The 26,026-nt window shown below is 46.5% G+C and overlaps 1 protein-coding gene across 1 annotated transcript in view; it reads left to right on the top strand.

Annotated features, from left to right (window-relative positions):
- The window catches only part of LOC144480515 (cadherin-20-like), a 52,701-nt gene extending 36,201 nt beyond the window's left edge, over positions 1–16,500 (top strand). Inside the window, exons 8-11 of the mRNA XM_078200023.1 lie at positions 1,579–1,700; positions 3,174–3,291; positions 11,373–11,624; positions 15,749–16,500. Coding sequence (XP_078056149.1) covers positions 1,579–1,700; positions 3,174–3,291; positions 11,373–11,624; positions 15,749–16,245 — 989 coding nt within the window. The 3' untranslated portion in view covers positions 16,246–16,500. The remainder of the gene's footprint in view (positions 1–1,578; positions 1,701–3,173; positions 3,292–11,372; positions 11,625–15,748) is intronic.
- Positions 16,501–26,026: the final 9,526 nt, after the last annotated feature.

The following is a 26,026-nucleotide window of genomic DNA, read 5'->3' as shown; positions in this document are numbered from 1 at the left end:
ACAACACAGAAACATCCATTTCAAAGAATTATAGAATCCCTACAGTGCAGAAAGAGGCCATTCAGTCCATCGAGTCTGCACCGAAAGACCCAACCAATCCATTCTTTTGTTTATGTTTATAACTTTCTTTCTCTAACTCTATTGGCTATAACCGACCCCTCAGCTAGCCTCCCCTTGTACATATCTGCACGACATGTTTCAATCAATAGAGAAATGGATGGATGGACAAACGGACGGGTGGATGGATATGCAGGTGGACAGGTGGAGGGACGGTCAGATGGACGGGTGCATGAGTGGACGGATGGCTGGGTAGATGGACGGGCGGATGGGAGGGCAGATGGACAGGCGGATTGTGATGGTGATACAAATAAAACAAGTAATCGTAATTCATGACATAGTTACAGACAATTATTAAAATTAAAATAAGGTCTAAATAATAAAAGGATTGCGCAATCACGAACATTTCAGTCTAAAATAATTCCAACACATTGCAAACTGCAGGCTCCCTAATTTATAGCAGAATCTTAGAAGGTATGTTGCATTCTGCATGTTGTGTCAAAGTCCATAGATCATGCGTTGTCTGATTTGACTGATTTATTATTGTCACGTGTTAACATACAGTGAAAAGTATTGTTTCTTGCGCGCTATACAGACAAGCACATAGACAAGAACAAGCTATACAGACTGTCTGGGTGCGTTCATTAAATTCCCAGTTATTTCTGTATATTTATGAGTTTTGTAAGGTCCCTGTTACTCCAAGTTCTGCATTCTCGCAACCCCCGGTATTGAGGCAGTGTCGTTTTGACTTTTGATTCTGACCTCAAACCAGCTGCCTCTTTGGGTGAAAGCAAACGTTCCCATGGCACGACTCCAAACACAGCAGGGCAGCTATTCCTGTTCATTTGGTTCATGTTCCTCCCTCAATAAATACCATTACAAAACAGATTACCTGGTCATCACCATCTTCCTCCTTGTTTGTGCACTATATTCCAAAACTAGACTGCAATTTGAGATTATTTTTTGGAAAGTTTATTTATTAATATCACAAGTAAGCTTACATTAACACTGCAATGAAGTTACTGTGAAAATCCCTAGTCGCCACACTTTGGCGCCTGTTCGGGTACACTGAGGGAGAATTTAGCATGGCCAATGCACCTAACCAGCATGTCTTTTCAGACTGTGGGAGGAAACCAGAGCACCCGGAGGAAACCCACACCGACACAGGGAGAATGTGCAGACTCCACACAGGCAGAGACCCAAGCCGGGAATCGAACCCGGGTCCCTGGTGCTGTGAGGCAGCAGTGCTAACAACTGTGCCACCGTGCCAACATGTGAGGTAATGAAAGGGGCTACATCAATGCACCTTCTTTCCTTTCTTTAGGACAGAATAAAACTGCTTTCGGCAAAGTTTGAATGGGTGTAACTCGAAACTGAGAAGGCAGAGTAAAGTTTTTAAAAACATGGCATTGACTAACACCAACTCTGAGTTCAGCTGTTCTGTACCAGACTATTATGAACAATGTTAGGTGTTAAAATTTGGTCATATCAGCTGCTAAGTTAGTGTTTGTCTCATTTCAGAGAATCCCACACAAATTGGGAGTGTCTCGGTCACAATTAAAGTCCTCGACATTAATGACAATGCACCAGAGTTTGTGAAAGAACGTGAAACCTATATCTGTGAAAATGTTAAACCTGGTCAGGTAAGAGGCGAGTTTCCATGCACTTCTGCAAGAGATTCACGAGACAACCAGATATTTTGTTTAACTCAAGAGAACAGGGGCCGGGATTCTCCGATCTCGATCACGCCCCCCCCCCCCCCCGCCCCCCCGCCAACGCTGCCAATGAGAACGGAGAATTTGGCGCTCAGCCAAAACTCCACTCACTGCAGCGGGACTGGAGAATCCCAGCCACAGGCGAGGTTGGAGAATTCCGCCCATGGACTGTGTGAAACAGTCGGTGGATTTTTCTAATAGGTTGGGCAGACATTCCCACTTTTCTCTCCTAGTTCCCGAGCCTCTTCTCCTGGGAACGCAGATCGGGAAACTTTACACCGGCGACCATTCTTTGAATGGATAGCTTGTGTGTTTCTGATTTCCTGATGCACAGGCATTCTACCTGTTGGAAATTCAGTCAGAAAACTCTTTATACCTCACAGTTCTGGGTAAGGCCTGGCGATGCACATTCTAGAGTTTTTCTTCTGAGTATGCAGAAATATTACAGGGCTGTGGGAGAAGTTTCCTGTGCGCTTCAGAAACTGAACAATAAATGGAGATCTGTGAAAGGAAGCCTCTGAAATGTGAATCATAGAATCCCTACAGTTCAGAAGGAGGCCACTCGGTCCCATCGAGTCTGCACCGGCTCTCCAAAAGAGCATCTTTACCCAGGCCCACCCAGAATGGGCCGAAGGTCCACTTTCCGTGCTGTAAAATTCTATAACTCTATGACCAACCAGAACAAAGCAGCCCACTTAATTGACACCCCATCCACCACCTTAAACATCACTCCCTCCACCACCGACGCACAGTGGCAACAATGTGTACCATCTACAAGATGCAATGCAGCAACTCATCAAAGCTCCTTCATCAGCACCTTCCAAGTCTTTGACCCCTGCCATCTAAAAGGACAAGGACAGCAGACAGATGGGAACACCACCACCTGCAAGTTCCCTCCAAATCACACACCATCCTGACTTAGAAATACATCGGCTGTTCCTTCAGTATCATTGGGTCAAAATGCTGGAACTTCCTCCCTAACAGCACTGCGGGTGTACCTACATCACACGGAGTGCAGTAGTTCGAAAAGGCAACTCACCTTCACAAGGGAAATCTGGGATGGGCCTTGCTTAGGATGCCAACAATTAATTTTTTAAAAACATACTTTTACCTTTGGGAAGTATGGTATTCTGATTTGCAACAATATTATAGAAACATAGAAACATGAAAAATAGAAGCAGGGGCAGGCTATTTGGTCCTTTGAGCCTTCAAACCAATCTCATCAGAGACCATAACAGATAACCAAGATGTATTTGCAAGTCAGAGGCAGTTATCACTGAGATGTGTCATTGTTTGGAGCAACTTTGCATCTGTGAATCAGAAAAACAAATGCTGAAAATCAGCTGCTGTTGACACCAGGATGGCTTTTGTGAATGGTTTCAATTTGCCCCTTTTCAACAGCTGATTCAGATGGTGAGTGCGGTGGACATGGATAACCCCCAGGGTGGTCATCACTTCTACTATAGCCTGGCTCCTGAAACGGCAAACAACCCAAACTTCACCCTGCGTGATAATCAAGGTAAATCGTGCTTATCTTTTTTTATTCATTCGTGGGACATGGGCGTCGCTGGCTGGCCAGCATTTATTGCCCATCCCTAGTACCGTTGGAGGGCAGTTGAGAGCCAACTACATTGCTGTGGCTCTGGACTCACATGTAGGCCAGACCGGGTAAGGACGGCAGATTTCCTTTCCTAAAGGACATTAGTGAATCAGATGGTTTTTTCCAACAATTGACAATGATTTCATGGTCATCAGTAGATTCTTAATTCTGGATATTTTTATGGAATTCAAATTCCACTGTCTGCCGTGGCGAGATTCGAACCCGGGTCCCCAGAACATTAGCTGAGTTTCTGGGTTAATAATCTAGCGATAATACCACTAGTCCATCGTCTCACCTGCACAACTCATTAATGTTAGAATGTAACCGGTGACAACTTTGATTGGACGTAATGTGACCAATGGGAACAAGATGTAAGGGTCAGCTGACCCAGTAAACTATGGAACCAATTACAGAGTGATGTAATAGTCAGCTGACCAGCTGATTCACTATAAATAAGGAACTATGTAGAATTGTGGGAAGCTTGGAGTGGCCCAGGGCGAGGCCCCAAATTTGGAGTAATGATGTTTCTTTATTAAACCCTTTCTTTGATTTATAAGTTGGAGTAAACTTTGTTGTATTTTCAGTAGCTGCATTTTGAAGAGTTCCTTCTAAAGAAAGAATTGATACAGCTTTCCATGGCGTTAACCATTCAGTGGTATACATACACACACACACAGACTTTGTTCTCTGAGCTCTTTGTTACATGTTTACTTGTACACAAGTTTGCTCATGCTATCTGACTATTTCAGCAATGGACATTCAGTCTATTGTTCTGGAACTGCAACAAAACATTAAGAGTTTCGAAAGAGTAGTCTGCTTTGGACCAAGTGAACGCTGGAAGGATTAAAATTTCCCCAAAGGAAAACAAAGCACTGCCCGGCACGGAGTCTTTATCTTAGTACCAGGCACGCATTCTTTGTTCCACCACTCCACTGGTATTTAATCATTTCCCCAGCATGCTCATTGGGTTTCCCATTGTCTCATGTTTCACAGTCCGCATTGTTTGCAAGTCACGGAGCTGTGCAGTCAAATCAATGTCACCAACATCAGTAAGGGCCTCAAAATGGACCAAACGTGTTGTCCTTTAAGTAAAAAGTCAAGCGTGTTCCAATTGCGAAATTAAACACTGAAATATGCGTGAAGCAATGAATAGGCAGCTTTGAAATGAGTTCTTTAGAATCTAAACAAAAAGACTTGCAATTTTTAAGAGTTCAGTACCAAAGCACTTCATAGCAATGAGGTTATTTTCAAAGTGTCGTCACTATTGTAACGTAGGAAACACAACATCCAATCTGTACACAGAAAGCTCCCACAAACTGCAATGAGATAATGATCAGATAATCTGTTTTAGTGAGGTTGATTGACAAGGACACCAGGGGAGATAACCCCATTCTTCTCCTTCAGAACAGAGCCATGCAATCTTTCAAAGGGATCTATGAATTTCTCCCTGAGTGTTCTTTGTCTGCAATGTGTTTGCAAGCTTTTACCTTGGGCTAATGTGCACATCCTCGGTCCAATAGATTAGATTAGTTTAATATTCCACCTCCCAAGCATTGTATTGCCATTTCATAGGTAGCCACCATGTTATCAAAGAGACAAAAGCCATGTCACTGTTAACCAGACAAGGACTGGAATTTTCCATCCGTTTACTCGCCGCCGCCACAGAAAGCAAGGACGGAGAATTTGGCGCTCAGACAAATCTCCGTTCACTGCGGCGGGACCGGAAAATCCCACCGGCGTGAACTGAAGGTAGTGATTAGGCTTCGAGTGTACAGAAGTTAACTCCGTATGAAGATTCCCGAGAGTTCAAAGTTTTGAACCAATTTAAACAAGACGAACTGACGGATTGTCTTCAGCACAAAGCTTTAATTTGGAAGAAAATGCACGGGAAGAACGTGCAAACTCCACACGGACAGCCACCCGAGGCCAAAATCCAACCCGGATCCCTGGCACTGTGAGGCAGCAGTGTGCCACTCTTACACCCTACTGGAGGACCAATGGCCTCCTTCTGCACTGCAACATTCTGTGATAGTTTGAGACCAGGAAACATTCTTAAGATTTTAATCATTTGTTCCTGCAATTAGTTTTTAGCCGATCCTTCACAGGTGCTGCCCAAATATCAGGGACCTCCACCCCGAGCCCATTGTCAGGCCACCAGGGTAAACCTAGCTGCTTCACCACATAGTTTCACCCCTCCACCTTTTGCTGGTAAAATACCAGCAACGGTGAGAAGAGGCCCTTAAGCAGCCGTTATTTAGTTATTTACCAGCTTCGATTGGACCAATGGTGGGCGGCCGCCAAACACCTGCCTCCCTGCTGGCAAAATACCAGTAGAGATGGGGAGGTCACAGTGACCCTCGGCAGCCCATCAGATTTTACACTCTCCCACCTCACCCGCCGCACCCCCACCCACTGCCTTGAACAGATCCTGATGCTCCAGTAGGAATAGAAATATAGAAAATAGGAGCAGGAGGAGGCCATTCGGCCCTTCGAGCCTGCTCTGCCATTCGTTATGAATGCTGCATCGTCCCAGCTCCCGTCTTTTGATGAAGTGTTGAGACTTGTGTTTGGACACTAAGGGGACAAAGAGTTTTTGGGGGTGGGCAGGAAGTGGAGTTAACGTAAAAGTTCAGCCATGATCTTACTGAATAGTATCATTGACACCAGGAATTAGGTGGCTTACTCCAACTGCTGTTTCCAGTGCCCCATTGACCCTCTCAGATTCCCCAGTAATATCTTGAAGATGAACAGGAAGGTTTTCCCCAGTGTCCTGGTCAAGATTGATCTCTCAACTAACATCCCTCAAACAGATTGCTTCGCCCTTATCCCATTGCTGTTGGTGGAGTCTTGCTGTGCACAAATTAGATGCTGTGTTTCCTGCATTATAACCCAAACACTTACAACTTCATTCATTACATGTGTCCACTTTAGCAGGAAGAATAAAAAAAATAAGCTTATTATCTAAATGGTGAGAGATTGCGGAGCTCTGAGGCGCAGAGGGATCTGGGTGTCCTAGTGCATGAATCACAAAAGGATACAGCAAATAATCAGGAAAGCTAATAGAATATTCTAATTTATTCTGAGGGAATTGATTACATAAGTAGGGAGATTATGCTTCAATTGTACAGGGCATTGGTGAGACCACATCTGGAGTATTGTGTACACTATTGGTCTCCTTATTTAAGGAAGGATGTAAATGAATTAGAAGCAGTTCAGAGAAGGTTTACCAGACCAATACCTGGAATGGATAGGTTGGAGAGATTAGGTTTGTATCCACTAGTGTTTAGAAGAGTAAGCGGAGTTTATGACTCCCACCAACCTTCACAGATGCACCATAGAAAGCATTCTTTCTGGTTGTATCACAGTTTGGTATGGCTCCTGCTCCGCCCAAGACCGCAAGAAACTACAAAAGGTTGTGAATGTAGCCCAATCCATCACGCAAACCAGCCTCCCATCCATTGACTCTGTCTACACTTCCCGCTGCCTCGGCAAAGCAGCCAGCATAATCAAGGGCCACATGCACCCCGGACATTCTCTCTTCCACCTTCTCCCATTGAGAAAAAGAGACGAAAATCTGAGATCACGTACCAACCGACTCAAGAACAGCTTCTTCCCTGCTGCTGTCAGACTTTTGAATGGACTTACCTCGCATTAAGTTGATCTTTCTCTACACCCTAGCTATGACTGTAACACTACATTCGACACTCTCTCATTTCCTTCTCTATGAACGGTATGTTTTGTCTGTATAGCGCACAAGAAACAATATTTTTCACTGTATGTTAATACATGTGACAATAATAAATCAAATCAAATCAAATCAGAAAGTATTGACAGGGTGGATGTGGATTATTCCCTCTTGTGGGGGAATCTAGAACTAGGGACGGCCATTGTTTAAAAATAAGGGGTGGCTCATTTAAGACAGAGTTGAGGAGGAAATCTTTCTCTGGGAGTCGTGAGTCCCTGAAACACGCTTCCTCAGAAGACAGTGGAGGCAGGGAGCGGGATTTTCCAGCCACGTTTGCCCCAAAACTGGAAAATCCCGCACAAGAACAACGGTTCCCCCCCCCACCCCCACTGTCCACTACGATTCCCGTGGTGAGCAGTGTGGGAAAACTCCCCCCCACAGTCTTTGAATATTTTTAAGGCAGATAGAATCTTGATTAACAAGGAGGTGAAAGGTTATCAGGGGGTTGGGTAGGCAGGAATGTTTGACTCGATTTGATTAGATTTTGATTTATTATTGTCACATGTATTAACATAAAATGAAAAGTATTTTTTCTTGCGTGCTGTACTGACAAAGCATACCGTTCATAGAGAAGGAAACGAGAGAGTGTAGAATGTACTGTTACAGTCATAGCTAAGGTGTAGAGAGAGATCAACTTAATGCGAGGTAGGTCCATTCAAAAGTCTGATAGCAGCAGGGAAGAGGCTGCTCTTGAGTTGGTTGGTACGTAACCTCAGACTTTTGTACCTTTTTCCTGAAGGAAGAAGGTGGAAGAGAGAATTTCCGGGGTGCGTGGGGTCCTTAATTATGCCGGCTGCTTTGCCGAGGCAGCGGGAAGTGGAGACAGAGTCAATGGATGGGAGGCTGGTTTGCGTGATGGATTGGGCTTCGTTCACAACCTTTTGTGGTTCCTTGCGGTCTTGGGCAGAGCAGGAGCCATACCAAGCTGTGATACAACCAGAAAGAATGCTTTCTATGGTGCATCTGTAAAAGTTGGTGAGAGTTGTAGCTGACATGCCAAATTTCCTTAGTCTTTTGAGAAAGTAGAGGGATTGGTGGGCTTTCTTAACTATAGTGTTGGCATGGGGGGACCAGGACAGGTTGTTGGTGATCTAGATACCTAAAAACTTGATCCTCTCGACCCTTTCTACTTCGTCCCTATTGATGTAGACAGGAGCATGTTCTCCTTTACGCTTCCTGAAGTCGATGACAATCTCCTTCGTTTTGTTGACATTGAGGGAGAGATTATTGTTGCCGCACCAGTTCACCAGAATGTGGAGTTGAGGTTACAGTTAGACCAGCCATGATCTCATTGAATGGCAGAGCAGGCTTGAGGCCTCCTCCTGCTGCTAATCCATACATTTGTACATCCACTACCTCCAAAGCAGTGGTGTCCCTTTAGCTGCGAGCTTATTCTTTCCAGCGTAAGAATGTTCCATACAGTTGAGTTGAGTAACTACACCGGACTGTGATCCGGGGGAGGGGATGGGGGGGGGGAATGGTCGGCGATGGGGGGGTGGGTGCGAGCTGGTGCTATGGCTGGGCGGGGATCAGATTGGGCCTTCCAGATTAAGTTGAATTAATATGGGATGCTGCAGTACCACCACATTAATTCTGTCAGTGCTTTGTTTAAACATTTACATCTTGCTATTAATTTGGCAAACTAACTCACTGCAGGCGTCACTGTGAATAATGCATGCAATCCTTGTAAGTATCACAGCTTGAGCAAACTTGAATAAATACAGGCCTTGAAATGCTCTTTAGAAAGCTCTGAGCAGTCCTTTAGCATTGGCTAATTTCAGGAATGCAGACATGGGAAATAAGCATATTTAATGTACAACAGAAAATAACGAGTGTAATGTGGGTAAAGAATGGGAATGCAAGCTTCATAGAATCCTAGCAGTACAGAAGGAGGCCATTCGGCCCATCATTCTGCACAGAGCACAATCCCACCCAGGCCCTATTCCCATAACCCCACATATTTACCCCGCTCATCCCCTGACACTAGGGTCAATTTAGCATGGCCAATCCATCTAACCCACACATCTTTAGACTATGGGAGGAAACCGGAGCACGCGGAGGAAACCCATGCAGACACGGGGAGAATTTGCAAACTCCGCATGTGACCCAAGCTGGGAATCGAACCCAGGTCCCTGGCGCTGTGACGCAACAGTGCTAACCACTGTGCCACCGTGCCGCCCCTCTTCCAACTCTGGTATCTAATGTGATAGGCTGGGTGTCCTCTCGATATTGGTCGCTGACAATGTAAATAAGTCACTGACATGTGTGGGCCTACCGCGTAAAACCAACTCTAATTTGGCACTCAATTGATCATATCCATCAAGAGGCAACAAGATTGGCTGATGTTGAAAATAAGAACATAAGAAATAGAGGCAGGAGTAGACCATTCGACCCATCGAGCCCTGCTCCACCATTCATTGGCAGATCTTGGGTTTCGACTCCATTTCTCCGCTCACTCCCCATATCCCTTAATTCCCGGAGACAACAAAAGTTTGCCTGTTTCAGTCTTAAATGTATTCAACAACAGAGCATCAGCAATCCTCCGGGATGGGGAATTCCAATGACTCTCAGCCCTGAGTGAAGAAATTGTGCCTCATCTCAGTCCTTAATAATTGACCCCTTATCCTTATACTGCTCCCCTGTGTTCTAGATTTCCCAGCCAGGGGAACATAAGAACTAGGAGCAGGAGTAGGCCACCTGGCCCCTCGAGCCTGCTCCGCCATTCAGTAAGATCATGGCTGATCTTTTTGTGGACTCAGCTCCACTTACCCGCCCGTTCACCATAATCCTTAATTCCTTTACTGTTCAAAAATCTATCTATCCTTGCCTTAAAGACATTCAATGAGGTAGCCGCAACTGCTTCACTGGGCAGGGAATTCCACAGATTCACAACCTCTCCGTGTCTACCCTGTCAAACATCTTCAGAATCTTGTATGTGTCAATGGAATATGGCGTACTGCTTCAACAGTGGGGGTGGGAGGTGGAGGTGTGGGTTGGTGGGTCGGAATGGGGGATGGGGGGGAGGAGGAACTGGAACACACTTCAAAATTAAGCCGAACAATTGTAAACTGAGGTTTAGGCATTGATGGGGTTACATGAATAGGGGTGAAGGAAGCTCATGTGATGAATGAATACTGATGTGGACCTGTGGAGTCGAGTGGCCTGCAAACTGCACAGCAGTCTAACGGTTATGTTAATGGACTAATAATCCAGCGTCATGAACTCAAATCCCACCATGGCAGCTGGGGAATTTAAATCAAGTTCATTAAAAGTAAATGAAAGGGGCAGTACAGTGGTTAGCACTGCTGCCTCACAGCGCCAGGGACCTGGGTTCAATTCTAGCCTTGGGTGACTGTCTGTGTGGAGTCTGCACATTCTCCCCATGTCTGCCTGGGGTTCCTCAGGGTGCTCCGGTTTCGTCCCACACGCCAAAGATCATAGAATCCCTACAGTGCAAAAGGAGGCTATTCGGTCCATCAAGCCTGCACCGACAACAATCCCACCCAGGCCCTATCCCCGTAACCCCACATATTTACCCACTAATCCCTCTAACCTACGCATTCTGGGACACTAAGGGGCAATTTAACATGGCCAATCAACCTAACCCACAAATCTTTGGACTGTGAAAGGAAATGTAGACACGGGGAGAATGTGCAAACTCCACACAGACAGTGAGCCAAGCCAGGAACCAAACCCAGGTCCCTGGAGCTGTGAGACAGCAGTGCTAACCGCTGTGCCAGCATGCTGTGCAGGTTAGGTGAATTGGCCATGCTAAATTGTCCCTTAGTGTCCAAAGATGTGTGGGTTAGAGGGATTAGCCATGATAAAATGTGCAGGGTCGAGGGGATAGCGCGGCGGGCGGGGGGATGGGGGGGGGTGGATCTGAGTATGATGCTCATTCAGAGAATCGGTGCAGACTCAATGGGCTGAATGGCCTCCTGCTGCACTATGGGGATTCTATGATTCTATCGGGATTACAAAATGATGATTGGTAATGGTGACTGTAGCATTGGAATTTGCTGAGTCTGCCCTCCGTGTGACTCCAAAGCCACAGCAACATCATTGACTCTTAATCACCCTCTGAAGTGGCTGAGTGACCCTCTCAGATGTGCAGAGATGGGGAATAAATACAGGTCTTGCCAGCAACATCTCCATCCCATGAATGAATTTTAACAGAAAGATTCTTTGCAAACATTGCATCTTGTACGTCTAATAAAACATGGTCTTATTTCTGTGCTGTGTTTCATCCTTTCAGACAACACTGCCTGGATCCTGACCAGGAGAGGTGGCTTCAAGCATCAGGAGCAAGGCACCTACTACCTGCCCATTCTCATAGCAGATGCTGGCCTTCCGATGCAGAGTAGCACCAGCACTCTGACCATCAGAGTGTGCGGCTGTGACACCAACGGCAATGTTCGGTCCTGTAACGTCGAGGCCTATAGTCTACCCGTCAGCCTGAGCAGAGGTGCTCTGATTGCTATCCTCAGCTGTATCTTCATTCTGCTGGGTAAGATAGCGCCGCTCTCCATCCTCCTTACGCTGCTCCACACAATGAAAGGCAGACATTTCGGGCGTGAAAGTGGGAAATGCTTCTTCACACAAAGGGTGGTAGAAGTTTGGAGCTCTCGTCCACAAATGACGAATGATGCTGCAGCAGTTGTTAATTTTAAAAATGATAATGGTGGATTTTTGTTATCCAAAGGAATTAAGTGATCTGGTCTGAAAGCGGATATTTGGGGCTAAATTTAATGCTCCCCTATTGGCAGGTTAGAAGGCAAGGGGATCAGAAAATACAATGGGTGCAATGGATGGCACGGTGGCACAGTGGTTAGCACTGCTGCCTCATGGCACTAGGGACTGGGGTCGAATCCGGCCTCTAATTACCAGGGTTGTCTCTACTCCCCTTCTTGAACAAGGGGACAACATTTGCTATCCTCCAGTCTTCTGGCACTATTCCTGTAGACAATGACGACATAAAGATCAAAGCCAAAGACTCTGCAATCTCCTCCCTAGCCTCCCAGAGAATCTTAGGATAAATCCCATCCGGCCCAGGGGTCTTATCTATTTTCACACTTTCCAGAATTGCTAACACCTCCTCCTTATTAACCTCAATCTTGTCTAGTCCAATAGCCTGTATCTCAGTATTCTCCTCGACAACATTGTCTTTTTCCTGCGTGAATACTGACGAAAAATATTCATTTAGCGCCTCTCCTATCTCTTCAGACTCCATGCACAACTTCCCACTACGGTCCTTGACTGGTCCTAATCTTACCCTAGTCATTCTTTTACTCCTGACATACCTATAGAAAGCTTTAGGGTTTTCCTTGATCCTACTTGCCAAAGACATCTCATGTCCCCTCCTGGCTCTTCTTAACTCTCTTTTTAGGTCCTTCCTGGCTAACTTGTAACTTTCAAGTGCCCTAACTGAGCCTTCACGTCTCATCATTACATAAATCTCCTTCTTCCTCTTCACAAGAGATTCAAGTTCTTTAGTAAACCACGGTTCCCTCATTCGACCACTTCCTCCCTGCCTGACAGGTACATACTTATCAAGGACACGCAGTAGCTGTTCCTTGAACAAGCTCCACATTTCAATTGTGCCCATCCCCTGCAGTTTCCTTCCCCAACCTATGCATCCTAAATCTCGCCTAATCGCATCATAATTCCCTTTCCCCCAACTATAACTCTTGCCCTTCGGTATATACCTATCCCTTTCCATCGCTAAAGTAAACGTAACCGAATTGTGGTCACTATCACCAAAGTGCTCACCTACCTCCAAATCTAACACCTGGTCTGGTTCATTACCCAGTACCAAATCCAATGTGGCCTCGCCTCTTGTTGGCCTATCTACATACTGTGTCAGGAAACCCTCCTGCACACATTGGACAAAAACTGACCCCTCTAAAGTACTCGAGCTATAACTTTTCCAGTCAATATTTGTAAAGTTAAAGTCCCCCATAACAACTACCCTGTTACTTTCACTCCTATCCAGAATCATCTTTGCAATCCTTTCCTCTAGATCTCTGGAACTTTTCGGAGGCCTATAGAAAACTCCCAACAGGGTGACCTCTCCTTCCCTGTTTCTAACCTCAGCCCATACTACCTCAGTAGACGAGTCCTCATCAAACGTCCTTTCTGCCACTGTAATACTGTCCTTGACTAACAATGCCACACCTCCTCCTCTTTTACCACCTTCCCTGCTCTTACTGAAACATCTAAACCCCGGAACATGCAACAACCATTCCTGTCCCTGCTCTATCCATGTCTCCGAGATGGCCACAACATCGAAGTCCCAGGTACCAACCCATGCTGCAAGTTCACCCACCTTATTCCGGATGCTCCTGGCGTTGAAGTATACACACTTCAAACCACCTTCCTGCCTGCCGGTACACTCCTGCGACGTTGAAGCCTCACTATCACTACTCTCAACCTCCTGTACACTAGAGCTACAATTCAGGTTCCCATCCTCCTGCTGAATTAGTTTAAACCCTCCCGAAGAGCATTAGCAAATTTCCCCCCAGGATATTGGTACTCCTCTGGTTCAGGTGTAGACCATCCCATTTGTAGAAGTCCCACCTACCCCAGAATGAGCCCCAATTGTCCAGGTATCTGAATCCCTCCCTCCTGCACCATCCCTGTAGCCACGTGTTCAATTGCCCTCTCTCCCTATTTCTCTCCTCACTATTACGTGGCACGGGTAACAAACCAGAGATAACAGTTAAGGGGAATTGTGGTCAGTGCAGACTTGATGGGCCAAGTGGCCTCCTTCTGCACTGTAGGGATTCTATGTTTACAGGCTGTTCATGCCACTACAGCATGATTGAAAATCTTGGCGCTAGCCAAAGCTCTATTCACTGCATTGAGACGGGAAAATCCTGCCGGCATGAACGGTGGTAACATGTGGCCTGCTCATCGCCTTCCCAACCACCCCCGACCTGTCTCCCATTTTACAACTGAGGCATGGTAAAGCCATTTGAGTTATACGCACTCACCGCTATTGAGTCCAAGGCGGGGGGATTCCCACCACAGGTGGGTAGCCCAGCAGTTTTCACTAGGCAGGCTGTTGTCCTGCGCCCATCGGAAGCATCCCCTCCCCAAAGTGAGACATGAGCCAGAATGTTACCGCCTCGCCCACCCGAGACTCGTAAGATCCCGCCTGAGGCCAACGGAGAATGCCATTCCTCGAGCCTCATCCACCCGGATTCTGGGGCAGCCGTGTCGGTAATATTCCGGACATTGAGAATGGGGCTGCACCATTTGGGTCATCTTCTAACTGGCACTGTCATTCGCCTACTCCCTAATGATGCACCTTGTACAAAGTCACTTACCAGAACACTTGTTTTGTTTCAACTTTCTATGCTCTGGGAAATAAGTACTAAAAACAACAGATTAAGAATTGATCCTTTCAAAGTCCTGGTACATAAAACTTTCTAGAGAATATGAGCATTTGTCCACAACATTTTGTTACAGGAATGTCACTGTTGCTATAAACATTGATGTGTTTGTACAGACACCTCTTCAGTGTTGAAACTACATGGCCATCCCACCTCCAACCTGTCTTCCATACCTGGTCATGGTTTCTCCCTTCTGGCCAGTGATGGGTTAAAAAAGAGCCTCTGTTCCATCCAACCTGTGACACATAATTGTGATACCTTGCGTATCACAACACATACATTCTCTACCCAACTACACACCACCACCACCCTCCGCAGCCCCCCGCCCCCCCCCCCCCCACCCCACTTAAACCATGGGATCTCCTGAAAGAGGATCAAATCCAAATTGAAATCCCAGGCTAATTTTAGGGGGTGGGGCTGGAATTATAGAACGACCACAGCACACAAAGAGGCCATTTGGCCCATCATGTCTGTGCCGGTTCTCTGCAAGAACAACTTTTATTCCCCGTTGGCCTGCAAATCTTTTCTCTTCAAGTAATTGGCCAAATCTTTTCAGAAAACCATGATTGAACTTCCCTCAGAGGAAGGAATCTGGCAGATCTCCTGGCGGTATAGAAGTGGGAGTGGGGTTGATCATTTAGACTTGGGCGAGATTGAATTCTTTATAATGACTTTTGATTTCTTTATAATGCCCAATTTTCTCTTGCGTTGAATTTAATGGTGAGGAGATTGGGCGATGGGATACAACAGCGAGCGTATCTGACATCCCCCATTTTATATAATTGCTTAAAGTTGGAATGACATTCCAACCTTTTGGGTGTGCAGGCCGCTGTCTCTTTTTAGGTTATACAAGAGTATAGAGCTTGAGTATTGTTAAAAGATATTGTTAAAGTATTGTCAAAGCTTTATCATCTTGCACGCAACAGGGCCGGCACAGGAATACCAAATTTCAAAGGGAGTAACAATCTATCCTGGATGAGATTGGTTGGCAAGTTAACTCTGATTGATGGAGGCATTGTCAGAAAGAATGCACCAAGGGACATAGTTGCCAGCCAATCAGCATCATTGTTTCATGCGGTATAAATTGTTACACTCTTTGAAATTTGGCATTTTTGTGTCTGTCCTGATAAGTGCAAGATGAAAAGCTTCAACAGCATCTCTCTTTTTCTCAGCATTAATACAAGAGACTTGACCCAATCTCAATGAATTTACACTATTTCTTCTGCTTCCCTTTCAGTGTTGGTGTTGTTTATTTTAACAATGAGGAGACACAAGAAACAGTCCCTGATCGTAGACGACGAGGAAAATGTCCATGAAAATATTGTACGATACGATGATGAAGGTGGGGGAGAAGAGGACACCGAGGCCTTTGACATTGCTGCCCTGTGGAATCCCAGAGAAGCCCAGATGACAAAATCCAGGCGGGATATGCTGCCGGAAATCGAAAGCCTCTCCAGATACGTGTCGCAATCCAGAGGAGAGGATGACAACGTAAACAGTTATATTCTGGCAAAGTTGCACGATGCCAACACAGACCCCTGTGCCCCCCCTTTCGATTCCTTGCAGACTTACGCCTTCGAAGGGAATGGCTCCATGGCGGAATCGCTGAGCTCCTTTGAGTCGGCCACAACAGACTCGGACCTCAATTACGACTACCTCACCGACTGGGGGCCTCGATTCAAGAAACTGGCCGATATGTACGGGGCCTCTGAGGATACCGAAGACTCGTTGTAGCCAGCGAACGCAAGCTTCAGTTCAGGAACTGCGACACACCGTGTAAATGTGGAACTCTTTCCATCTCGGCCTAAAAGGCCCAGAAGTCAGGCTGAAGCGTCTTTGGATCTCCGCCCAGCTTTAATCACACCATTATAAGAAGAATAGCTGTGACAGCACAGTCATGTGAGAGAAAGGATGGAAAAATAACCTGATTTGCTGAAGTCATTATTCGCCTGTGGGGAAGAAGAACGGAAAATAAAAGACATTAAGGTCGCTCAGTCTCTGAGAATTAAAGTGATTAGATCTTCCCTGTGTAAGACTGAACACTAACCAAGTACTGAGTAACAACATTGCACATCCCCCACCTCTCAGGCGAATACATTCTTCAATCGGAATGGGATTGACCTATATTTGAAATTTTCTTTTTCCTTTTTAGATCTCACTGTAAATACATGCACAAATGAAGCGCTTATTAATCAGGCCACTGCTTCAGTCACACAGTAAGCAGGCTCATTTCCAATGTGGAAATTCGTACAGCTGCACTGTTTTAACCCAGCAGACTGTTGAGCTACGGAACAAGGCCCCCTCTTTTCTATTTGGTTTAATCGCAACTTGCCGAAAAAAAAGGACCATTCCCCTTTACATGAAAGAATCACACAAACTGACAGTGTGGATGTGTGCTGAACAGCCAGTCTGGCCAGGCTGAGAGCCCATCTCTATGCAAGCTCTACCTATGCAGTCTCGATACACAGGCAAGGTTCGCAGCTTTGAGATGTAACCCCACCCCCCCCCCCCCCGCCCCCCATCCCCGCAGCACCCCCCAAACCTGAGGGCTCCAGGTTTGAACATACAAGTTTGTTTTTTTGTAATTCGTGGATGTGGGCGTCACTGGCTAATTACCCTTGAGATGGTGATGGTGAGCCGCCTTCTTGAACTGTTACAGTCCATGTGGTGTAGGTACACCCAAAGTGCTGTTAGGGAGGGAATTCCAGGATTTCGACCCGATGACAGTGAAGATGACAGCGATATATTTCCAAGTCAGAATGGTGAGTGACTTGGAAAGGAACCTGGAGGTGGTGGTGTTCCCATGTATCCGCTGCCCACGTCCTTCTAGGTGGTAGAGATCGCGGGTTTGGAAGGTGCTGTTCAAAGGAACCTTGGTGAGTTGCTGCAGTGCATCTTGTTAATGGTACACACTGCTGCCACTGTGCGTCAGTGATGGAGGAAGTAAATGTTTAAGGTGGTGGATAGGGTACCATTCAAGTGGGCTGTTTTGTCCTGGACGGTGTGGAGCTTCTGCAGTGTTAGAGCTGCACTCATCCAGGCAAGTGGGGAGTATTCCATCACACTCCTGACTTGAGCCTTGTAGACGATAGAGACTTTGGGTGTCAGGAGCTGAGTTACTCACCACACAGCCTCTGACCTACTCCGATAGTGACAGTATTTATATGTCTAGTCCAGTTCAGTTTCTGGTCAGTCGTAACCCCCCTCAGTATGTTGATGGTGTGGGATTCAATGATGGTAATATCACTGAATGTCAAGAGGAGATTGTTAGACTTTTTCTTTGTTGGAGATGATCATTGCCTGGTACTGTGCAGCATGGGTATTACCTGCCACTTAGGAACCCAAGCCTGAATGTTGCTTAGCTCTGATTGTGTGTGGGCACAGACTGTCTCACCAAGTTGTAAATGAAGCTGAATACTGTGCCATCACCAGTGAATATCCTGCTCCTGATCTGAGGATGGAGGGAAGTCATTGATGAAGTGAAACAAGGCTGGATTATTTTTCTTTTTGAAAGCCCGATTTGCGTCGGTATTTAAACTATTCTCGGCCACATTGTTCTGTACACTAATCCTCAAGCAGCCAGTCAGACACTGCCATGAGACAGGGGCTGTGGAGGTGGGCAAATTCAGCAGACTGGAGAAAAACGTTTGTTAAAACACCAGCTTACTGGAAGCCAGTGAACTGAAGACTCTGTCTCACAATGTCAGCTGAATCAGCGTTAGACAGCAGCAGGGATCAAAGAGTTTTAAAATGTAACAAGAAAAAAATGTTGTATTTAAACACAGAAAATAATGACCATAAATCAGAGTGAGAAACGCAAAACTCATTTTCACTGACTGTACATGTAGCTAAATAATATTGGAATCGGAGAACTGTAAATAGACAAGCGATGCTTATTGAATTACAGATTCCACTCTCCCCGGTGCTATTGGAGGGGCATTATGCAGCCAACTGGCTTTGTAAGTGACTATCTACCCGCCCAACCTCACTGGTCCACTGCAGCATTTCAGAAACAAATGAACAGCCTATCCTGAATGTAGTGTGGATGTACAGTGGCCACAGGATTTAAGAGAAGGGCATTCTTTCCCTTTGTATCTCCTATTCGAGCTACAGTAGAGGCAGGTTTATCGCTCACTGGGTTTGTTCTGTACGATTACCGCTGCAGCTGTAAAGGGAATTCTACAACAAACACGTGGATCTTGAAACAACAAATGGTGGATTTTCTTGTTTATGGAATTTTTTTGTACATTTGTTAATTTCTTAAAAAATGAATATTGATGTGCTGATTGTCAGCGCATTAGCAGTTGTTTTAATAAAAGTAAAACAAGACTAATTTTGTCACTACATCTCTCAGGGAAAGGCACCAATCTCCCTCAGTTAAATGTCCAACATGGGAAACGTGTTCCCGGATTAAGTCGGTCACTCCCCCACATTCACTCGCCAGAGTACCCGCACCCCCTCCCACCAACTCAGAGAGTCATAGAATCCATACAATGTAGAAGGAGGCCATTCGGCCCATCAAGCCTGCACCAACAACAATCCCATCCAGGCCCTATCCCCGTAACTTCACATATTTACCCTGCTAATCCCATGACACTAAGTGGCAATTTAGCAAGGCCAATCAACCTCACCCCACACATCTTTGGAGTGTGGGAGGAAACCCAGGCAGACACGGGGAGAACGTGCAGACTCCACACAGACAGTGACCCGAGGCCGGAATTGAACCTGGGACCCTGGCACTGTGAGGCAGCAGAGCTAACTACTGTACCACCATGCCGCCATACTCCACTGAGAGTTCCCAACTCTGCATAGGCATAACCCTGGAGGTTTTATCCACTGACCTCCAACTGACCTATAAGCACAGTCCTACCACAGGTCAACTACACATCCATCCTCGTGGTGTTCAACCTTCCCACAGCCCATCAGAAATAAAATAGACTCTTTGTTACCCAGTTGGATGATTCTGGAATTGTTACTCAGAGGCCACCTGACACCGCCCACACCCACCCCCCTCCCCCGCCCACCCCCACCCCCCTCCCCCGCCCACCCCCCCCCACCCCACCGCCCCCCCCCCACAACCCCCCCCCTCGCCCCCACCCCCCCCCACCCCCCCCCGTTCCCCACCACCTCTAACGTTTAGAACAGAAATTGAAAAGTCCACACTGGCCCAGATATTGTGGTCAGCAGCGGAGAGCACCTCTGATTGCGAAGATCCTACCTTTTTGCATCCTTCCGGCCAAGTCTTCCAGTCCCGGCTACAGCTGGGATCCGCTGATGCAGACACTGAGGGCACTGGCAAAGAGAAGCGGCATGGAGGACATGCTCCTTCATTATACCCGCTGCAGTATTCAGGTGAGTTGTTAATGTTCTTAAAAGTTTTCAATGGATAATAGTTTTCAAAGGGAATTTGGATAGATACTTGAAGGAGAAAGAAAATCACATCGACGTGGAGAAAGAGTGGAGGAATGATTGGACTGTTATTCGACAGAGATTATGCAGACTTGATAGGCTGAATGGCTTCCTTCTGTGTTATACTATTCAATGATAACTTTGTGAGTATTTTCTGTTCCCTATCCTTCAGTCAATATTTTTACACATTCTCAGGTTTCATCTTGAATCGCTGCTGCGTTGAGTTCAAGAGATCATCTTCTCCAAGATCATTGAAACTCAGCGTCATATCGTGGCTGATATTAACTCACCCGCCCAATCCCTGCAATGAATCTGGACTTTGTGCCATTCATGTAGCAACTGCCTTGGATTATCCTCCATGGCACAGCGATCGCACTCTTACCTTTGACCCAAGAGGCTGTGGATTCAAGTTCCACTCCAGCGACATGAGCGCAAAACTCTAGGTGGACACTCCAGTGGTGCACTGAGGGAAGGGTGTACTGAGGGAAGGGTGTATTGAGGGAATGGTGTACTGAGGGAATGGTGTACTGAGGGAATGGTGTACCGAGCGAATGGCATACTGAGGGAATGACGTACTGAGGAATGGTGTACCGAGGGAATGGTGTACCGAGGGAATAGTGTAGTGAGGGAATGGCGTACTGAGGGAAGGCGTACTGAGGGAATGGTGTACTGAGGGAATGGTGTACCTAGGGAAGGCATACTGAGGGAATGGTGTACTGAGGGAATGACGCACTGAGGGAATGGCGCACTGAGGGAATGGCGTACTGAGGGAATGGCGCACTGAGGGAATGGCGCACTGAGGGAATGGCGTACTGAGGGAATGGCGTACTGAGGAATGGTGTACTGAGGGAATGGCGCACTGAGGGAATGGTGTACTGAGGGAATGGCGCACTGAGGGAATGGCGTACTGAGGAATGGTGTACTGAGGGAATGGTGTACCGAGGGAATAGTGTAGTGAGGGAAGGCGTACTGAGGGAATGGTGTACTGAGGGAATGGCGCACTGAGGGAATGGTGTACTGAGGGAATGGCGCACTGAGGGAATGGCGTACTGAGGAATGGTGTACTGAGGGAATGGTGTACCGAGGGAATAGTGTAGTGAGGGAAGGCGTACTGAGGGAATGGTGTACTGAGGGAATGGTGTACCTAGGGGAGGCATACTGAGGGAATGGTGTACTGAGGGAATGGTGTACTGAGGGAATAGTGTAGTGAGGGAAGGCGTACTGAGGGAATGGTGTACTGAGGGAATGGTGTACCTAGGGGAGGCATACTGAGGGAATGGTGTACTGAGGGAATGGCGTACTGAGGGAATGGCGTACTGAGGGAATGGTGTACTGAGGGAATGGCGTACTGAGGGAATGGCGCACTGAGGGAATGGCGCACTGAGGGAATGGCGCACTGAGGGAATGGTGTACTGAGGGAATGGTGTATCGAGGGAATGGTGTAATGAGAGAATGGTGTATCGAGGGAATGGTGTACTGAGGGAATGGTGTACTGAGGGAATGGTGTACTGAGGGAATGGTGTACCGAGGGAATGGTGTACTGAGGGAATGGTGTACCTAGGGAAGGCATACTGAGGGAATGGCGTGCCGAGGGAATGGTGTACCGAGGGAATGGTGTACTGAGGGAATGGTGTACCGAGGGAATGGTGTACCGAGGGAATGGTGTACTGAGGGAATGGTGTACCGAGGGAATGGTGTACCGAGGGAATGGTGTACTGAGGGAATGGTGTACCGAGGGAATGGTGTACTGAGGGAATACTGCACTGCTGAAGATACTCCTTTTTGGATGAAATGTTAAACTGAGGCCCCTTATACTCTCTCACAAGTAGATGCAAAGGATTCACTGGCACTGTTTTGAAGAAGAACCCCCCACACCACCACCCCCCCCCCCCCCTCACCCCTCGGGTCGCTGTCTGTGTGGAGTTTGCACATTCTCTACGTTTCTTTTCTGCGTGAGTTTCCTCCGGGTGCTCCGGCTTCCTCCCACACTCCCAAGATGTGCGGGTTAGGTTGATTAGCCGTGCTAAATTGCCCCTTAGTGTCGGGGGGTTAGTAGGGTAAATAAGTAGGGTTTTAGGGATAGGGCCTGGGTGGGATTGTGGTCGGTGCAGACTCGATGGACCGAATGGCCTCCTTCTGCACGGTCAGGATTCTGTGATTCTAACTCCCATGCTGTCATTCTGCTGCATACTTACAGCAAAGATGAATTCTCAGAACGGTTATAAACATCCAGTGACCATAAAGTCAGTTATGGAAGGTTATAGATGCTGTTGCAATTCATCTATTATTAGGTCCCACTGGCCCCATCTAACCAGAGGCTGCTGAACCTCCAGACAGCACCCTGTGAGAGCTGTAAAAATAATTTTCAATATTATCTGGGTTCATTTCTTGGAAAGCAATGGCATATGAAAATTGGTGCATTGCTTAGCCTGACCTGTTGGTATCTAACCAAACAGTGCAGGAACATTAACTGCTGGCTTACTGCAGAAAGGAGAATATAGTACCATACAGGGAAAATATTGTAAAAAGAAAGCAGAAAGACTTGCATTTATATAGTGCTTTTTATCACCATTGGATATCCCATTGCACTTTGCAATCTATGAAGAATGTTTGAATCATGGTCACTTTCGTAATGTAGAAAGATTAATCCTTAATTTCTGGATCATCATTTACTCTGTCTGAAGACAGCTTATAAGCTTCTCCAAACCTCTCTGTCCTGTGCCATTCTTTTCACCTTCCACTAACTTCCTTTAATTTTCAAGCCAGTCAGCATTGATACGCTCTACCTTTCCTTGAATATTCATTTTCTCCTTGAAATATTTCCCCACAATGTCTCTTACTGAGATTAAGCCACTATGTTCGTAATCTTGGTGTCACATTTGACCCCGAGATGAGGTTCCGAACTTATGTTTGTGCCATTACTAACAGCATCCACTTCCATAACATTACCCCACTTTGCCCATCTCGGCTCAGTTGCCATGGAAACCCTCATTCATTCCTCCATCTCCGTAGACTATTCCAGTGCACTCCTGGCTGCTCTCTCCCCCATTCTGCCCTCCATAAACCTCATATCACCCAAACCTCTGCTGCCCGTGTCTGAACTGGCACCAAGCTTGCTAATCTACTGGTTCCTGACCCAGCAGTGCCTCTATTTAAAAATCTTCATTCTTGTTTTTAAATGCCTTCGTGCCCCTTGGTCTCCCTATCTCTCCAGTCTCCTCCAGCCTTACAACTTTAAAAGATCTCTGGTCTCCTCACGGTGATACAGTGGTTAGCACTGCTGCCTCACAGCGCCAGGGACCCAGGTTCAATTCCAGCCTTGGGTGATTGTGCAGATTCCGCACAGACATTCTCCCCATGTCTGCGTGGGTTTCCTCCATGTGCTCCCACAGTTTCCTCCCACAGTCCGAAAGATGTGATGGTTAGGTGCATTGGCCATGATAATAAAGGGTGTAGATACGCAGAGGGACCTGGGTGTGCAAGTCCACAGATCCTTGAAGGTGACGTCACAGGTGGAGAAGGTAGTGAATAAGGCATATGGCATGCTTGCCTTTATAGGCCGGGGCATAGAGTATAAAAGTTGGGGTCTGATGTTGCAGTTGTATAGAACGTTGGTTCGGCCGCATTTGGAATACTGCGCCCAGTTCTGGTCGCCACACTACCAGAAGGACGTGGAGTCTTTAGAGAGAGTGCAGAGGAGGTTTACCAGGATGTTGCCTGGTATGGAGGGCTTAGTTATGAGGAGAGATTGGGTAAACTGGGGTTGTTCTCACTGGAAAGACAGAGGATGAGCGGTGACCTAATAGAGGTGTATAAAATTATGAAAGGCATAGATAGGGTGAACGGTGGGAAGCTTTTTCCCAGATCGGTGGTGACGTTCACGAGGGGTCATAGGTTCAAGGTGAGAGGGGGGAGGTTTAACACGGATATCAGAAGGACGTATTTTACACAGAGGGTGGTGGGGGCCTGGAATGCGCTGCCGGTGGAGGCGGACACACTGGGAACGTTTAAGACTTATCTAGATAGCCACATGAACGGAGTGGGAATGGAGGGATACAAAAGAATGGTCTAGTTTGGACCAGGGAGCGGCGCGGGCTTGGAGGGCCGAAGGGCCTGTTCCTGTGCTGTATTGTTCTTTGTTCTTTGTTCTTTATAAATTCTCCTTCAATGTACCTGAATAGATGCCAGAGTGTTGGGACTAGGGGATTTTCAGAGTAACTTCAAGTAACAAGTAAGCCTACTTGTGACACGAATAAATAAACTTTATAAGCTTTAATTCTGGCCTCTTGAGCATCGTTTATTGCTGCAATATTGGGGGTTGGGTGGGGAGGTGGGGGGGGGGGTGGGGGGAGTGGTTTCAGCTGCCATGGTGATTAGCTCTGGAATTCCCTGTCTAAAACTTCATCACTTCTCCTCTCCTGTAAGAAACTCCCTATGATCTATCTCCTGGACCAATTGTACCATTGTAATATCTCCTTATGTGGCTTATTTTCGGGTATTCTTTGAGAACATCCCTGATAAACATCTTGGGGCATTTTATGGCATTAAACGTGCTGCATAAATGCAAATTGTTGCTATATAAATTGTAGTCAGACTGAACGTTCAGTCTATGAAAGGAAATGGCTAATGTGACCAGGAAGGCTGATACAAACAAAGCAATCCGTAATAAGGTTAGGAAACCAGGCACCACAACCACAGGCTTTGAGATGGCTCATAGAGGACCCATAAAGCTGTCCTTATCAGGACCTGTAGGGAACCTCTCTTTGTCAGCAAATACCTGAGTAAATGGTGAGTAAATGATTAATCTGCTATGTCTAGGCACTCGTGATTTATTGGTGTGGAAGTCATCAGAATATGAAGCCATCTGAGAATATTGACATGGGAAGGACCGCACCCTTCTCACACATTTCACTCAAATTTGTCAACATGAGTGTTAAGAAAGCAAAGGTAGTTTTAAGGGACTTATATTTTAATTAGTAAACATGAGAAATAAGGTATAGTTCTAAGTGGGTTTAATTTAACCTTTCTGTGCCTGGAAGAGTAAAACCAATAGTTAGATTCATGCTCGAAAAAAGGTGTTTAGATGTATGGGGGTTGGTTTCAATTCCAATTGCAAATCTATTTGCTTCAAGAGGGTTACAGTGTGAAGAGTAAATAGAAGTCGTTGCTTAGCAACATAACAAAGAACAAAGAACAGTACAGCACAGGAAACAGGCCCTTCGGCCCTCCAAGCCTGTGCCGCTCATTGGTCCAACTAGACCATTTGTTTGTATCCCTCCATTCCCAGACTGCTCATGCGACTATCCAGGTAAATCTTAAACGATGCCAGCGTGTCTGCCTCCACCACCCCACCTGGCAGCGCATTCCAGGACCCCACCACTCTCTGTGTAAAAAGCGTCCCTCTGATATCTGAGTTATACCTCGCCCCTCTCACCTTGAGCCCGTGACCCCTCGTGATCGTCACCTCCGACCTGGGAAAAAGCTTCCCACTGTTCACCCTATCTATACCCTTCATAATTTTGTACACCTCTATTAGGTCTCCCCTCATTCTCCGTCTTTCCAGGGAGAACAAGCCCAGTTTACCCAAACTCTTCTCATAGCTAAGACCCTCCATACCAGGCAACATCCTGGTAAACCTTCTCTGCACTCTCTCTAAAGCCTCCATGTCCTTCTGGTAGTGCGGCGACCAGAACTGGACGCAGTACTCCAAATGTGGCCTAACCAGCGTTCTATACAGCTGCAACATCAGACTCCAGCTTTTATACTCTATACCCCATCCTATAAAGGCAAGCATACCATATGCCTTCTTCACCACCTTCTCCACCTGTGCTGCCACCTTCAAGGATTTGTGGACTTGCACACCTAGGTCCCTCTGTGTTTCTATACTCTTGATGGCTCTGCCATTTATTGTATAACTCCCCCCTACATTAGTTCTTCCAAAATGCATCACTTCGCATTTATCAGGATTAAATTCTATCTGCCATCTCTCCGCCTAATTTTCCAGCCTATCTACATCCTGCTGTATTGTCCGACAATGTTCATTGCTATCCGCAAGTCCATCCATCTTCGTGTCATCCGCAAACTTGCTGATAACACCAGTTACACC

Source organism: Mustelus asterias, chromosome 2, assembly GCF_964213995.1.
Source record: "Mustelus asterias chromosome 2, sMusAst1.hap1.1, whole genome shotgun sequence".
Taxonomy (NCBI): domain Eukaryota; kingdom Metazoa; phylum Chordata; class Chondrichthyes; order Carcharhiniformes; family Triakidae; genus Mustelus; species Mustelus asterias.
Note: the sequence above shows the minus strand (reverse complement) of the source record. Positions and strands in the feature narration are given on the sequence as shown.